Raw genomic sequence first — 15177 nt, 5'->3', positions numbered from 1 at the left:
GTATGTGTGTGTGTGTCTTACTTTTTATCATGAGACACAGAAAAACCTGCCTTTTATTTTGAAAGGGTCACGTGTGAATGTGTTTCATTTCCTCTCGTCTTATTTTCTTAAAGAAACAGTGATGATTGTTTTTCTTTGCTGATGATGATGATGATGATGATGAAGACAATGATGTCTACTTCTGGACATTGACCACTAACCACTCTCCCAGGGCTAATGCTAAGCTAACCACTCTCCCTTCACATGCATCAAAAAGAGCAGAAACACTTTCATGTTTTTTTATCATTATTTTCCAGCTTTAAAGTAAAAAAAGATATAAAATATGAAAGTGATTGTTTTTTTGTATAAATATGCAATGTTTACATTTACATCTCTGAAATAATCTCTGAATATAGAAGTGTCATATGAGAGAAGATGCAGGTGAGACATGAGGACGTGGGGACACACTCTGTCTCACTTTTGAAATTTAAAAAAGTTTCTTTTGAATGTAAAACAACAGAAGAATTAATGTGCTTTGATGATTGGTTTAAATGAGTGGTCACATGACCTCAGGGTTCCTCGATGGGCGAGCTGTTGAGGCAGCCTTCGGGGACGGCCTTCAGTATGTCCTCCAGGTTAGCGATGTCTCTCAGGACGGTGTCGATGTCCAGGTTGATGGTGGTGAGTCGGTGACGCATGGCATCCTCCTGCTGCTCCATGTTCACGAGCCGAGGCTTCAGCCCGCCCTCTATGTCTCTCTGGGCGCCAGCAAGCTCCGCCTCCAGCTGCTTCAGACGATCTTCATCCACAGCACCGGGCTGGTCTGAGGAGGAGGAGCTAAGTTACTATGACCTCTGTTCATTTGTCTTTGGGTGACGGAACAAGTTACTAAGATTACGAAAAAAACATGTTACTAAGATTATGAAAAAACATTACTATGATTACGGAAAAAACATATTACTAAGATTACGAAAAAAACGCATTACTAAAATTACGAAAAAACATAACTAAGATTACGAAAAAAACACGTTACTAAGATTATGAAAAAAACATGTTACTAAGATTACAAAAAGACACATTACTAAGATCACAAAAACATTACTAAAATTACAAATAAAAACTTAACTAAGTGGAGTGGCTCAGTGGTTAAGACCCTACCTTGTATACCAAAGACATCATGGTCGCAAGTTCGATTCCACCCCTGGCTAATTGTACTTGATTCCATTGTAAGTCGCTTTGGATAAAAGCGTCTGCTAAATGACATGTAATGTAATAGAACATTACAATTTTTTTACTAACAATACTGTTACATTACAAACATTTTTACTAACATTTTTACTATAAATAACACGTTACTAAGATTACAAAAAAAACACGTTACTAAGATTAAAAAAAACATGTTACTAAGATTACGAACAAAACACGTTACTAAGATTACAAAACATGTTACTAACATTACGAAAAAAATGTCACTAACATTACAAAAAACATTATGGAAAAAAACATTACTAAGATTAGGACAAAAATAACGTTACTAAGATTTCGAAAAAACATGAATAAGATTACGAGATAACGCGTTACTAAGATTACGAAAAAAGTTACAGAAAAACACGTTACTATGATTACAAAAGAACACGTTACTAAAATTACGTAAAAAACATGTTACTAAGATTATGAAAAAAACATGTTACTAAGATTATGAAAAAAAAATTGTTACTAAGATTATAGAAAAAACATGCTACTAAGATTACAGGAAAAACATGTTACTAAGAATATGGAAAAAACATGTTACTAAGAATATGGAAAAAACATGTTACTAAGACTGTGAAAAAAACACGTTACTAAGATTATAGAAAAAACATGTTACTATGATTACAGGAAAAAACACGTTACTAAGATTACGGAAAAAACATGTTACTAAGATTACGGAAAAACATGTTACTAAAATTATGATAAAAAACACTTTACTAAGATTATGAAAAAAACACGTGACTAAGATTATGAAAAAACATGTTACTAATATTACGGAAAAAACATGTTACTAAGATTATAAAAAAAAACCACGTTACTAAGATTATGAAAAAACATGTTACTAAGACTACAGAAAAAACACGTTACTAAGATTATAGAAAAAACATGTTACTAAGATTACAGGAAAAACATGTTACTAAGATTACGGAAAAAACATGTTACTAAGATTACGGAAAAAATATGTTACCAAGATTATGATAAAAAATATGTTACTAAGATTACGGAAAAAAAATGTTAATAAAATTCCGAAAAAAACACGTTACTAAGATTACTGAAAAAACACATTCCTAAGATTATGAAAAAAACACGTGACTACGATTATAGAAAAAACATGTTACTAAGATTACAGGAAAAAACACGTTACTAAGATTACGGAAAAAACATGTTACCAAGATTATGATAAAAAATATGTTACTAAGATTACGGAAAAAAAATGTTAATAAAATTCCGAAAAAAACATGTTACTAAGATTACTGAAAAAACACATTCCTAACATTATGAAAAAAACACGTGACTACGATTATGAAAAAACATGTTACTAATATTACGGAAAAAACACATTACTAAGATTATGAAAAAAAACCTAAGATTACGCAAAAAACATGTTACTAAGATTATGATAGAACATGTTACGAAGATAACGGAAAAAACATGTTACTAAGATTACGGGAAAAAACATGTTACTAAAATTCCGAAAAAAACACGTTACTAAGATTACGGAAAAAACACATTACTAAGATTATGAAAAAAACATGTGACTAAGATTGCGGAAAAAACATGTTACTAAGATTACGGAAAAAACATGTTACTAAAATTCCGAAAAAAAGACGTTACTAAGATTACGGAAAAAACACATTACTAAGATTATGAAAAAAACACGTGACTAAAATTATGAAAAAACATGTTACTAATATTACTGAAAAAACACATTACTAAGATTATGAAAAAAAACCTAAGATTACGCAAAAAACATGTTACTAAGATTATGATAGAACATGTTACGAAGATAACGGAAAAAACATGTTACTAAGATTACGGAAAAAACATGTTACTAAAATTATGAAAAAAACACGTTACTAAGATTACAGGAAAAACATGTTACTAAGATAACAGGAAAAACATGTTACTAAGATTACAAAAAACATGTTACTACTATGCTGAAAAAAACATGTTACTAAGATTATGAAAAAAGTATGTCACTAAGATTACAGAAAAAACATGTTACTAAGATTACGGAAAAAACACATTACTAAGATTACGAAAAAAACACGTTACTAAGATTACAGAAAAAACGTGTTAAAAAAACATGGAAAAAAATGTTTCTAAGATTAGGAAAAAAAACTTGACTAAGATTAGGAAAAAAAAATGTTACTAACATTAGGAAAAAACACGTGGCTAACATTAAGGAAAAAAAAGACAAATACATGATAGCTAAAATAAAACGTTACAAGGATAATACACAAGTTTCAAACCTCTAAATCTCCTGTAAATGTGACCTCCGGCCACTGGGTGGCACCATTTCTTGGGGAGAATTTTTCTATTTTCTCCTCGCACTGAAAGCAGTAGCACTTACTCATGTTGGCCAGCATAGCGGTGATGTCTCTGAGCGTCTGTCCCACGGCATCTCGGGTCCCTTTGGCGTTGTTGAATGCAGCCACTGCTTCAGACGCCGTCTGCAGGTGACAGATGGACACCACATGGACACAGTTGACCGTCTGTCCCACAGTCTGTGATTCACCATGTCTCTGCGTGAGGACACCTTACCTGCTGGGCGTCGGCCTCCAGCTTCTTAGCGTTGTCTAGCTCGAAGTCCAGGTCTCCGGCCACGTCGATGGCCCGTGTCTTCAGACCCTTGGCGTCTGCATTCATTTTCACGGCTTCATTGACAAGACCAGTGCGAGACGGCAACGCCGCGAACGTTCCCTGAAGACGAGGACAAGCACAATTAGGACTGATGTCACTGTAACGAGAGTCAAGCTAATGAGATCGAGGCTCCTTGCGTTACCTCCAGACTGGTGACCAGGTCCTGAAGTCCGTCCATGAGTCCCAGGGTGTGGCTGTAGTCCGTCAACACGTCTTTGAGGGAGGAGCCTGTGGCGTTGTTGTTGCTAATAGCCTGCTGGACGGTGGCGCTGATGCTAGGGAGACGCCTGATGGCGGCGTCAGCCAGAGCTTTCCCGCCGTCGATTTGCTGGTCGAACCCTGAGGAGGGGGAGGAGTCATGTTAAAGCTGTTTGTGGACAGGTCAAAGGTCAGATGTCTCTGCGTGTTCGTACCTTTCAGCGCATTCAGGGCGTCGTCTAGTTCCTTGGTGTTGCTGCTGATGTGCCGCAGAGCGGCCGCAGTGTCGGCCTCGGCAACGTAGACTCGGTCCAGGAGTTTGTTCGCGTCCTGATGACAAAGACCAGACGTAGTTTCTTGTCATACTTTTGTTTCGTGTCAAACTTTCGTCTCGTGTCAAACTTTATCTCGTGTCAAACTTTAGTCTGTGTCAAACTTTAGTCTGTGTCAAACTTTTGTCTGGTGTCAAACTTTCATCTCGTGTCAAACTTTAGTCTCGTGTCAAAGTTTAGTTTCGTGTCAAACTTTCCTCTCTTGTCATACTTTCGTTTCGTGTCAAACTTTCGTCTTGTGTCAAACTTTAGTCTCGTGTCAAACTTTAGTCTTGTGTCAAACTTTAGTCCTGTGTCCTTTTGTTTGTCCTCTGGGAGGACGTGGTTACATTTACCTGCTGGGACAATTTGCCCTTGGCTAACAGCTTCTCTGTGGCCGACCTGTCTCGCTGCAACCCGTCCTGCATCATTTCGAAGCCTGAGATGTTCTCGTCAACCTCGTCCTTCAGATCATCCAACCTGGACATCATGGCGTCCATCTGCCCCTGAGCATTATGGGATAAACGTGGAGATTAAAAACATGAAGCAAAAGTCAAGAGGTCGTTGTCTGAAGAGGACGTCGTCTGAAGAGGACGATACCTTCAGGGACATCGGGATGTTTCGCTCCATATTAGTGATGTTTTTATACATGTCGTCTGCCATCTTGCTTTCGTCTTTAGCCTCAGCGCTAACATGGACCGCCTGGTCCTCCAGACCCTTCACCCGCGCCAGAGTCTGATCGAACCTGAGGACATGGACATGGTTAGCAGACAGCAACCTGAGGACATGGACATGGTTACGGCTGCACCAATAAGGGAGCCTGTCTGCTTGTCAATTCTGTGTGCTAATTGCCCTCAGGAGAGTTGACGTCCTGGATTGGGGGCTGCCGACCCCGCCCACGGAGAGGATTGGCTCTTCTGGGGGATCCATGATATTTGAACCAGGGACAGCCAGCACTCTCCCTCTCTCTCCCTCGCCTCAACCAGCCACTTTTTGTTATCTAGATGGTTATGAGTAATCTTGTGTGTAGTAGGGGTGGGCTGCCATTTCTTTTGATCCCTTTTTCTCCTGTTTATGTTAGCTTACAAAGATTAGAATTGTGTTTTGGTTTTACATAGGAGTAGGGTTTTGTTTGATACTTAGGAAACGTTATGTTTGTTGTTTTGGCCTTGGTCCACCCTGAAGCTATTTTCGTTCATTTAGTAAAACATTCTAAATAGTCTATAATAAATATAATTTTGTCATCTACCCCTTCGCCTTGTGGCTCCTTGGGACCTGGGAGTGTAAACCATCCTTCATGTTATTTCCACCGACCCCTAGACCGGGCGTAACATGAATGGTTGGTTTCCACTCCCAGGTCCCAAGCATTTGGGAGGTGATTTTTCATAAACTCATCTATGGCAAACTCCATTTTCCCCACACACACAAAAGAAAAAGAGACTTACCACGCCGGAAAAGAACAATCAAAAAAGGCGGACGAGCCCCCAATTCATGTTACGCCTGGAGTAGGGGTCAAACAAAACCCTACTCCTATGCAAAACCAAAACACAATTCTAATCTTCGTAAGCTAACATAAACAGGAGAAAAAGAAATGGCAGCCCACCCCTACTACACACAAGATTACTCTTAACCATCTAGATAACAAAAAGTGGCTGGTTGAGGCGAGGGAGAGAGAGAGGGAGAACGCTGGCTGTCCCTGGTTCAAATGTCAGGGATCCCCCAGAAGAGCCAATCCTCTCCGTGGGCGGGGTCAGCAGCCACCAATCCAGGACATCAACTCTCCTGAGAGCAATTAGCACACAGAATTGACAAGCAGCCGTAACAACATGGTTAGCAAACAACAACCTGAGGACATGGATGTGGTTAGCAGACAACAACCTGAGGACATGAACGTGCTTAGCAAACAACAACTGAGGACATGGACATGGTTAACATGGAAGAAACTCTGTGATTGTTTATCTGCGTGTCTCACATTGTCTTCAGATCTCCAAGCTGTTCTTTGACTCTGTTCTCTTGGTTCTGGAGAGTCCGGACCAGAGCCAGACTCTTCTCAGAGTCGCTCAGAGCGGCGTTGGCCGTGTCCTCCACGCCCTCAGCCTTCGTCTGGTGTCTGGAAGGAGAACCCAGAGAATCCAGAGTCAGTAACTCAAACATGTGGGTATCTGGACATGATGGACATGATGGACGTACGTATCAGCCAAACCCTTGGCAGTCTTGACCAGCGATGACCAGAGCGTTGATGGCAGAGAAGCGTCACCAAGCGGAAACTCCTGAAAGACGAGGGACAACACATCAAAATTGTACAAGCTGACCAGAGGCTGACCAGAGGCTGTAAGCACCCCCTGCTGCTGACACACAGAGACACTCACTCTCCCACACCAAACCTCAGAGAGAAAACCAGTGATTTTAGCTGCTGGTCCTCTGCTGCCTCGTGTGGTCACTCTGTGTCACTGAGTTCAGTCTAAATGAAATAATTCAAATGCTGAATTCACTAAAATCATTAGAACTCAGTGGTGGAGGCAGCAGAGGATCAACAGCTCTGTGTGTGTGTGTGTGTGTGTGTGATGTCTGTGGACTTTGGTGTGGGACAGTGAGTGGTTTACACACACACACTTACAGCCGATCTGAGGTCGGCTTTGGCCTTGTCCAGGTTGCGTCTCATTTCCGTCACCAGCGTCTGGACCTCGTCCACCTCTGTCTTATATGTCCTCTGCAGCTGTTTGATGTCCTCGACCGTGTCCTGGACGTTGTGGACGTCCTGACCCGTGGTCAGCTGACTCCTGCTGATGGATGACAGACGGCTCTGCAGGCTTTTTTCCATTTCTGTTCGACACAGGAGACATGATGTCATCATTGTGTCCCAAACACAAGAGTCAAACCAGCAGGGGGCGATGTTGATCCTCTCACCTAACAGCTCCTCACTGTTGTCCTGCAGGTCGTCCACCAGCTGCTCAGCTGCTTGCAGCGCCTCCTTCAGGCCACTGTTGGCTGTCAGACCTCCGTCCATGTCAGACAGACGAGTGTCCAACTCCTTCAGTCTGAGCATGTAGACGTCCATCTGATGTCCAACACACACACACACACACAGACACACAGAAATATTGAAATGAAAGAAAAGACATCACAGTCTGACTCTATGTGTGACATTCACTGGCTCATTGTTGACTCAGTGCTGACTCATCGCTGACTCAGTGTCGTACCTGTGTCTTGATGGGGTTGAAGCAGGAGGGACAGCTGACTCGTTGACACTTGAGTCCTTCATGTCCTGGTCTGCACTGACAGTGACCGACGTCATCACACTGACGAGACTCGGAGCCACTCAGGTCACAGTCACACGCTGTATAACAAACAAACACACAAACAAACAAACATGATCACGTCTTTATCTCACTGTGAGACTGAAGTGTGTAAACCACTCACTCTCCCACACACACACGCACACACACACACTCTCCCACACACACACACTCACTCTCCCACACACACACACAGGAGCTGTTGATCCTCTGCTGCCTCCATCACTGAGTTAAAATGTCTGATTTTAATGAATTCAGCATTTGAAATATTTCATTTAGAATTAACTCAGTGACACGCAGGGCAGCAGAGGACCAGCAGCTTCTGTGTTATCCTGGGCTGTGACATCACTTCCTTACGTTTGCAGGGGTCAGAGAGACGACTGTGATAGAATCCTCTCACACACGTCTCACAGTTCTGTCCTCTCGTGTTGTTCACACACTTCAGGCATTCACCGCTGCGGCGGTCGCAGCTTCCCGCCACACTGACGTCGATGTGACCGTTACACTGACATGGCCTGCAGGGGTCGCCATAGAAACCGTCCTGACAGACGTCACAGAGAGGACCTGAGGACAGACACGGAAACATGTCACACACACCACCAGGGGGCAGTAAAACTCAAACCACCGTTTTTTTCAACTGGGCGTTTTTCTTAAGTGGGCATATTTTTCTAACTGGGCGTGTTTTCAAAGTGGGTGTGTTTTCACTAAGTGGGCGTGTTTACTAACGGGGTATGTTTTCAAAGTGGGTGTGTTTTCCCTAAGTGGGCGTGTTTTCCAAGTGGGTGTGTTTTTTCCTAAGTGGGCGTGTTTTTCTAACTGGGTGTGTTTATTTTTAAGAGGCCATGTTTTTCTAACTGGGCGTGCTTTCCTAAGTGGTCATGTTTTTCTAACTGGGTGTGTTTTCCAAGTGTGTGTGTTTTCCAAATGGGTGTGTTTTCCTAAGTGGGTGTGTTTTTCTAACTGGGCGTGTTTTTCATTAGTGGGCATGTTTTTCATAAGTGGGTGTGGCTCACCAGTGGTTCCGGCTGGACAGCGGTCACACAGTGGCTGCAGTGAGCCTGCAGGCAAGGAGCAGGACAGCCCATGTGGACAAGGACACTTGACACACGTCTTCCAGGCGTTGCGGTAAAAGCCCACAGTGCAGCTGAGGTCTTCAGGCGTCTGGTCAGCAGAGTAACAGTCGCCGGTCATCGGGTCACAGCTGCCGCCTGTGCAGCTGCAGGGTTCACATGGACCAAAGGCGCCCTCTGCTGGACGCGAGCGTCTGAACCCGTCTGCACAGCGCTCGCAGAACTCACCTGCGTAACCTGAGGGACAGCTGCAGGTCCTGACCCAGGGGGCGGGGACACCGTCCCTACGCTGGGCCGACACCAGTCTCACGTCATCAAGGTAACCACGTCCTGAGGAGACACAGCACAAATAAAGATTGATTGATTGATTGATTGATTGAAAATCAATTATTTTAGCTAATTACCGACCTATATCTAATCTTCCCTTTGTTTCTAAAATCTTAGAAAAGGCAGTTGCTAATCAATTATATGAATATTTGCGCATTAATGGCCTGTTTGAAGATTTTCAGTCAGGTTTTAGATTAAACCATAGCACAGAAACAGCACTAGTTAAAGTTAGTAGTGATCTTCTCTTGACTTCAGATAATGGTCTAGTTTCTTTACTTGTCCTGTTAGATCTTAGTGCTGCATTTGACACCATTGATCTTAATATTCTACTGCAGAGATTGGAGCAGACACTTGGGATCACAGGTGCTGCCCTCTGCTGGTTTAAATCATACTTATCTGATAGATTCCAGTTTGTTCATGTTAATGATAAAACCTCACTACAAACAAAAGTTAATTGTGGAGTTCCACAAGGCTCAGTGCTTGGGCCCATACTTTTTACCTTATGCTTCCTCTAGGGAACATTATTAGGAAGCATAACATACACTTTCATTTTTATGCAGATGACACACAGCTATATTTCTCAATGAGGCCGGATGAAATAAATCAGGTTGTTCAACTCCAGGAATGTCTCAGAGACATTAAGTCCTGGATGACCTGTAACTTTCTACTTTTAAACTTTTATACTCGGCCCTAAACACCTCAGAGAAAAACTTTCTGATCACATTGTCACTTTAGATGACATCACCCTGGCTTCCAGTTCCACTGTGAGGAACCTTGGAGTTACTTTTGACCAGGAAATGTCATTTGATTCACACATAAAACTAATTTCCAGAACAGCCTTTTTCCACCTGCGGAACATTATGAAAATTAGAAACATTCTGTCTTTACAGGATGCTGAAAAACTAGTTCATGCTTTTATTACATCTAGATTAGATTATTGTAACTCATTATTAGGATGTTCCAACAAGTCTGTTAGAACAAAATGCTACAGCACGAGTTCTGACAGGAACTAGAAAGAGAGACCATATAACTCCAGTGTTAGCTTCTCTACACTGGCTCCCCGTACAATTTAGAATTCAATTTAAAATCCTCCTCGTACAAAGCACATACCACAACTTCATACCTGAAAGACCTAGTCTTACCCTATCACCCTAATAGACCACTTAGGTCACAAAATACAGGTTTACTTGTGGTTCCCAGAGTCTGTAAGAGTAGAATTGGAGGCAGAGCCTTTAGTTACCAGGCTCCTCCTCCTGTGGAACCAGGTCCCAATTATAGTTTGGGAGGCAGACACTCTCTGTATTTAAAGTTAAACTTATAGCTTTCCTTTTTCATAAAGCTTATAGTTAGAGCTGGTTCAGGGAAACCTGGACCACCTCTTAGTTATGCTGCTATAGAACTAAACTGCTGGGGGACTTTCCTGTGAAAATCATTCACTCTCTCACATTCAGGATATGATTATGACTTTTTATATGTCATTAACCTTGTCTCTTTCTCTCCCTAGTTTGTGTCTTTCCTTCCTTCCCTCTCTCTCTCTGTATTCTCATCTTGCAGGTTGCAGGATCAAGATCCAGTTTTCGAGGCTACCAATATCATCACCATTATTATTGTGCTATAATTAAAAGTCGATATCATTGACTGTATAAACTTGTAACTTGATACAGTTAATTACAGTTTATGATTACAGTTGTTGTGTATCTGCTCCTGGTCTCTCTCTCTTCTGTCTCTACCTCATCTCCCTCTTGTCCTTTCTCTCCCCCCTTTCTGTCCCCCACCTCTCCGCTGTCCCCCATTTTCCTTTCACCCCAACCGGTCGAGGCAGATGACCGCACATCTCTGAGCCTGGTTCTGTAAGAGACTTCTTCCTGTTAAGAGGGAGTTTTTTCTCTCCACTGATGCCAAGTGCTTGCTCATTGTGTGAACTGTTGGGGTTCTCTGCTCTCCTTGATGTTGTCTATGTACAGTGCCTTGAGATAATGTATGTTATGATTTGGTGCTATACAAATAAAATTGAATTGAGTTGAATTGAAATCGGACCATTTTCACCAAATGTGGCTCGGATCTTGATGTCAGTCAGATTCTGCAGCAGCGTCTGGAACTGAAGAGACGAGAGCTGAGGTCTCCACCTGCTGTCTGAGCCGTCCAACCTGTCCATCAAACACAAGAGACACTGAGTCACCGCTGAGTCACACTGAGTCACCGCTGAGTGACTCAGGTAAATTAATTTCAGGTAAATTAACTTCAGGTAAATTAACCTCAGGTGAGTTAACCTCAGGTGAGATAACCTCAGGTGAGTTAATCTCAGGTGAGATAACCTCAGGTGATTTAACCTCAAGTGAGTTAATCTCAAATGTATTTTGTCCTGACCTGAAGCTGTACTTGATCTTCTGTCCACAGGGGACGATGGACCGCAGGTCGCCCAGGGAGGCGGAGACTCTCAAGCCGCCTCCCTCCAGAATGACATCGTTGGTGGACGGATGGCGGACGCCACGGTCCAGACGTAACGAGAAGGAGAAGTTCTGACCGTAACTGAGCAACTGGTTTCCAAGGTAACGAACTGTGAGAGAGGAGAGGACACATCTGGTCAGCAGAGAAGGAAACAAGGCAAGGAGGAGAGGAGAAAGGACAAGATGATAGAGGCGGGGCTTATTCTCACCTGGGGCGTACAGGTAAACAGGAAGACTGTTCTTAGAGATGACCTCCACGTCTCCATGAGAGGGTGACCAACGGAAATGAATGTTTGAGGGAGTGATACCATGAACTGAGGACACTGTCCAACCATCAGGACCTTTAGACAGAGACAGAGACATCAGAGACACAAGAGACATCAGAGTCATCAGAGACACAAGAGACACAAGAGACGCCAGAGACCCAAGAGACATCAGAGACACAAGAGACACAAGAGACCCAAGAGACATCAGAGACATCAGAGACATCAGAGACACAAGAGACATCAGAGTCATCAGAGACACAATAGACATCAGAGACACAAGAGACATCAGAGACGCAAGAGACATCAAAGACACAAGAGGCTGAAGGTTTTATTTTGAAATGAGTCCTGGGGTTTCATTGTGAAGAGATCAAATGTGACTGACCATCAGTGAAGCTGGAGTTGATGATGTAGACAGAGAAACTGTTGTGAGCAGAACATCTGCTGCTGTGACCGTAACAGAAACAGGGCGGAGTCTCACTCCCAGAATCCTCTCTGGTTTGACGTCTAAAAACAAAAACAACAATGAGCCAAGAAAAATAAAAGCAGAGAAGAAGAAAAGAACCAGAGCATCAGTTAAAGTTTACGTCATCTACGTCATATGATTGCGTCTTTATCTGCGTCACATGATCGTGTCTTTATTTACATCACTTGATTGCGTCTTTATTGACGTCACATGATCGTGTCTTTATCAACGTCACATGATCGCGTCTTTATCGACGTCACATGAACGCGTCTTTATCGACGTCACATGATCGCGTCTTTATCTGCGTCACATGATCGCGTCTTTATCTACGTCACATGATCGCGTCTTTATCACCCCATAGAGAAATCTGTGATTTATCATCACACACAAAGGTGTTGTTGATCCACTGCTGCCTCCATCACTAAGTTCAAATGTCTTATTTTGTCACTTCAGTGTTTGAAATCCAACGTTCAGATTGACGTCAGTGACACAAAGGGACCACACGAGGCAGCAGAGGACCAGCAGTTCCTGTTTCCCCGCAGCTAAAATCACTGATTTTCTCTATGAGCTTTGGTGTGGGAGAGTGGGGATTAGTTCAGGTGAGACTCACCTTTGTGTGCAGCCATTTGGTCCGATGGCTCTGTCTGGACAGCGGTTGCATTTTTGTCCGCTCACTCCTTGTTTACAGCTGCAGCGCCCCCTGCTGTCACACGTGCTGCTGACAGAGCCTGTGGGAGAAGCTCAGGGTGAAGAGCAGCAGATGTGATGAAAGTCTGAAGGTCAGTGTTTGCTCGTTTCTCACCTGTGGCATTACAGCGGCAGGGCATGCAGCTCAGCCCCGCTCCCTGCAGGTAGAAGCCGGCCTTGCAGCGCTCGCAGTGGCGGCCCTCTGTGTTTCCCTGACAGTCGACACAGTGGAGACCCATGTCGTCACGGAGACAGTAACCAGATTTACCGTTACACTCACAGAGAAGCGTCGCTGCACAACAACAGGGAAAGTCTTTTATTTTGACAATCCTGAATGTAGGAGTCATTTCCTGGACGTTGTTTTGTTACATAATGATTTTAATAATGAAGTGAAATGACATGATTGCCTTTATTACATTTAAAAAGAGACTTCAGAGACACAGAGAGACACAGAGACACAGAGACACAGAGACATCAGAGACACAGAGACACAGAGACACAGAGACATCAGAGACACAGATACATCAGAGACACAGATACATCAGAGACTCAGATACATCAGAGACAAAGATACATCAGAGACATCAGAGGCACAGACACATCAGAGACACAGAGACACAGAGACAACGATACATCAGAGACATCAGAGACACAGATAAATCCGAGACATAGATACATCAGAGACACAGAGACATGAGGGACATCAGAGACAGAGATACATCAGAAACTTCAGAGAGACACAAAGAGACATCAGTGACACAGATACATCAGATACACAGAGACGAAGAGAGACACAGAGACGAAGAGAGAGACAGAGAAATCATCCACCATTTCACATCAATCACTTCAAATTCACCACTTCACATCCACCACTTCATTCTCACCACTTTACATGAATCATTTCACATTCACCACTTCACATTCACCACTTTAATTCAATTCAATTCAATTCAATTCATACTCACCACTTTACATGAATCACTTCAAATTCACCACTTCACATCTAGCATTCACTCATGATGAAAAACATCATCAATAGATTTAGTTATGATTGATTGATACTCACAGTAATGTGTGTGTGTGGCGTGAAGACTACAAACTGCAGCCAGGAGGCCACACACTGAAATCCACCAACTACACCTCATGTCCACAGAGACCAGAGTCCACAGAGAATAGAGTCCACAGAGAACAGAGAACAGAGTCCAGAGTCCACAGAGTCCACAGAGTCTACAGAGACCAGAGACCAGAAACCAGAGACCAGAATCCACAGATACAACAGAGATCACAGAGACCACAGAGACCACAGAGTCCACTGAGTCCAAAGTCCACAATCCACAATCCACGAAGTCCAGTTACACCAGAATCCAGGTAGTTCAGAGAGTCCTGCTCAGAGCTGAGACACATGCAGAGAGCGTGTGTGTGTGTCTTATATCTGCTCTGTGCTGATGCAGGTCTGTACACGCTGCACATACTCACACACACACACACATTCACTCATACACTCAGACACATGCTTACTCACACACACACATATTCACTCATACACTCAGACACACACTCTCACACACACACACACACACATTCACATTTGTGTGTGTGTAGACAGAGTGGACTGTTGTTCTGGACTCTTCTATCACATTTACATTTTTATGAGACAAAGACTTTTCACAGGGAAACAGGAAGTGGAAAACAGCTGAGTTCACACTGTCATATACAGTGTGTGTGTGTGTGTGTGTGTGTGTGTGTGACACAGACAGTGAATCACAGCTGCACCTCTATCACTTTTTTTTTCTGTGGATGTTTTCATGAGTAAACTGTGTCCTGAGGCCACAAGTCCGACACACCCTGAACACACACACACACACACACACACACTAATGTATGATCCATCACACACACCCTGCCAATACCTGGTTACACACTTTCAAACTATTCCAACCAGAAATACACAGCCACAGGTTACAGATATACACACACACACGCACGCACACGCACACACACATGCACACAGACACACCCAGTCTGTTGCTGTTACCGTGTCAATGCCGCACCCTGAACACACACATGTTACTAACACCTCAGAGTTCACTTTTTAACTACACTAACTGTGTGTGAGTGTGTGTATAAATCTAAACCTGGTGTTTTTATAGTGACCATGTATATATATGTGTATATATACATATATATACATACATACATGTATGTATGTATATATATTTATGGAAATTATGAAATATTT

General features: G+C 42.8%; 1 protein-coding gene across 1 annotated transcript; it reads right to left on the bottom strand.

Moving 5' to 3' along the window:
• Positions 1 to 46: 46 nt before the first annotated feature.
• Positions 47 to 14455, bottom strand: lamc2 (laminin, gamma 2). Its single transcript, XM_044025492.1, has 21 exons — positions 14005 to 14455; positions 13054 to 13230; positions 12862 to 12979; positions 12171 to 12292; positions 11732 to 11863; positions 11443 to 11632; positions 11113 to 11222; positions 8692 to 9078; positions 8036 to 8242; positions 7583 to 7719; positions 7290 to 7440; positions 7000 to 7205; positions 6573 to 6652; positions 6355 to 6492; positions 4983 to 5127; positions 4739 to 4888; positions 4287 to 4401; positions 4016 to 4212; positions 3775 to 3933; positions 3584 to 3683; positions 47 to 802 (listed from the first exon to the last, which is right to left on the bottom strand). Exons 1-21 carry the CDS (start codon positions 14081 to 14083, stop codon positions 549 to 551), a joined length of 3354 nt encoding a protein of 1117 aa, XP_043881427.1. The 5' UTR covers positions 14084 to 14455; the 3' UTR covers positions 47 to 548.
• Between the last annotated feature and the right edge of the window lie 722 nt (positions 14456 to 15177).

This window comes from Solea senegalensis, linkage group LG1 (genome assembly GCF_019176455.1).
Source record: "Solea senegalensis isolate Sse05_10M linkage group LG1, IFAPA_SoseM_1, whole genome shotgun sequence".
NCBI classification, from domain to species: Eukaryota; Metazoa; Chordata; class Actinopteri; order Pleuronectiformes; family Soleidae; genus Solea; species Solea senegalensis.
This window is presented reverse-complemented; position numbering and strand designations above follow the sequence as displayed.

What these genes read in the sequence shown, in the direction of transcription:
- lamc2 (XM_044025492.1), bottom strand. Translation starts at nt 14,083, where the DNA reads ATGAGGTGTAGTTGGTGGATTTCAGTGTGTGGCCTCCTGGCTGCAGTT. An exon ending in CGCCACACACACACATTACT is followed by an intron (nt 13,231 to 14,004) that starts GTGAGTATCAAT and finishes GTTGTTGTGCAG; the next exon opens with CGACGCTTCTCTGTGAGTGT. An exon ending in ACATCCCGATGTCCCTGAAG is followed by an intron (nt 4,889 to 4,982) that starts GTATCGTCCTCT and finishes CATAATGCTCAG; the next exon opens with GGGCAGATGGACGCCATGAT.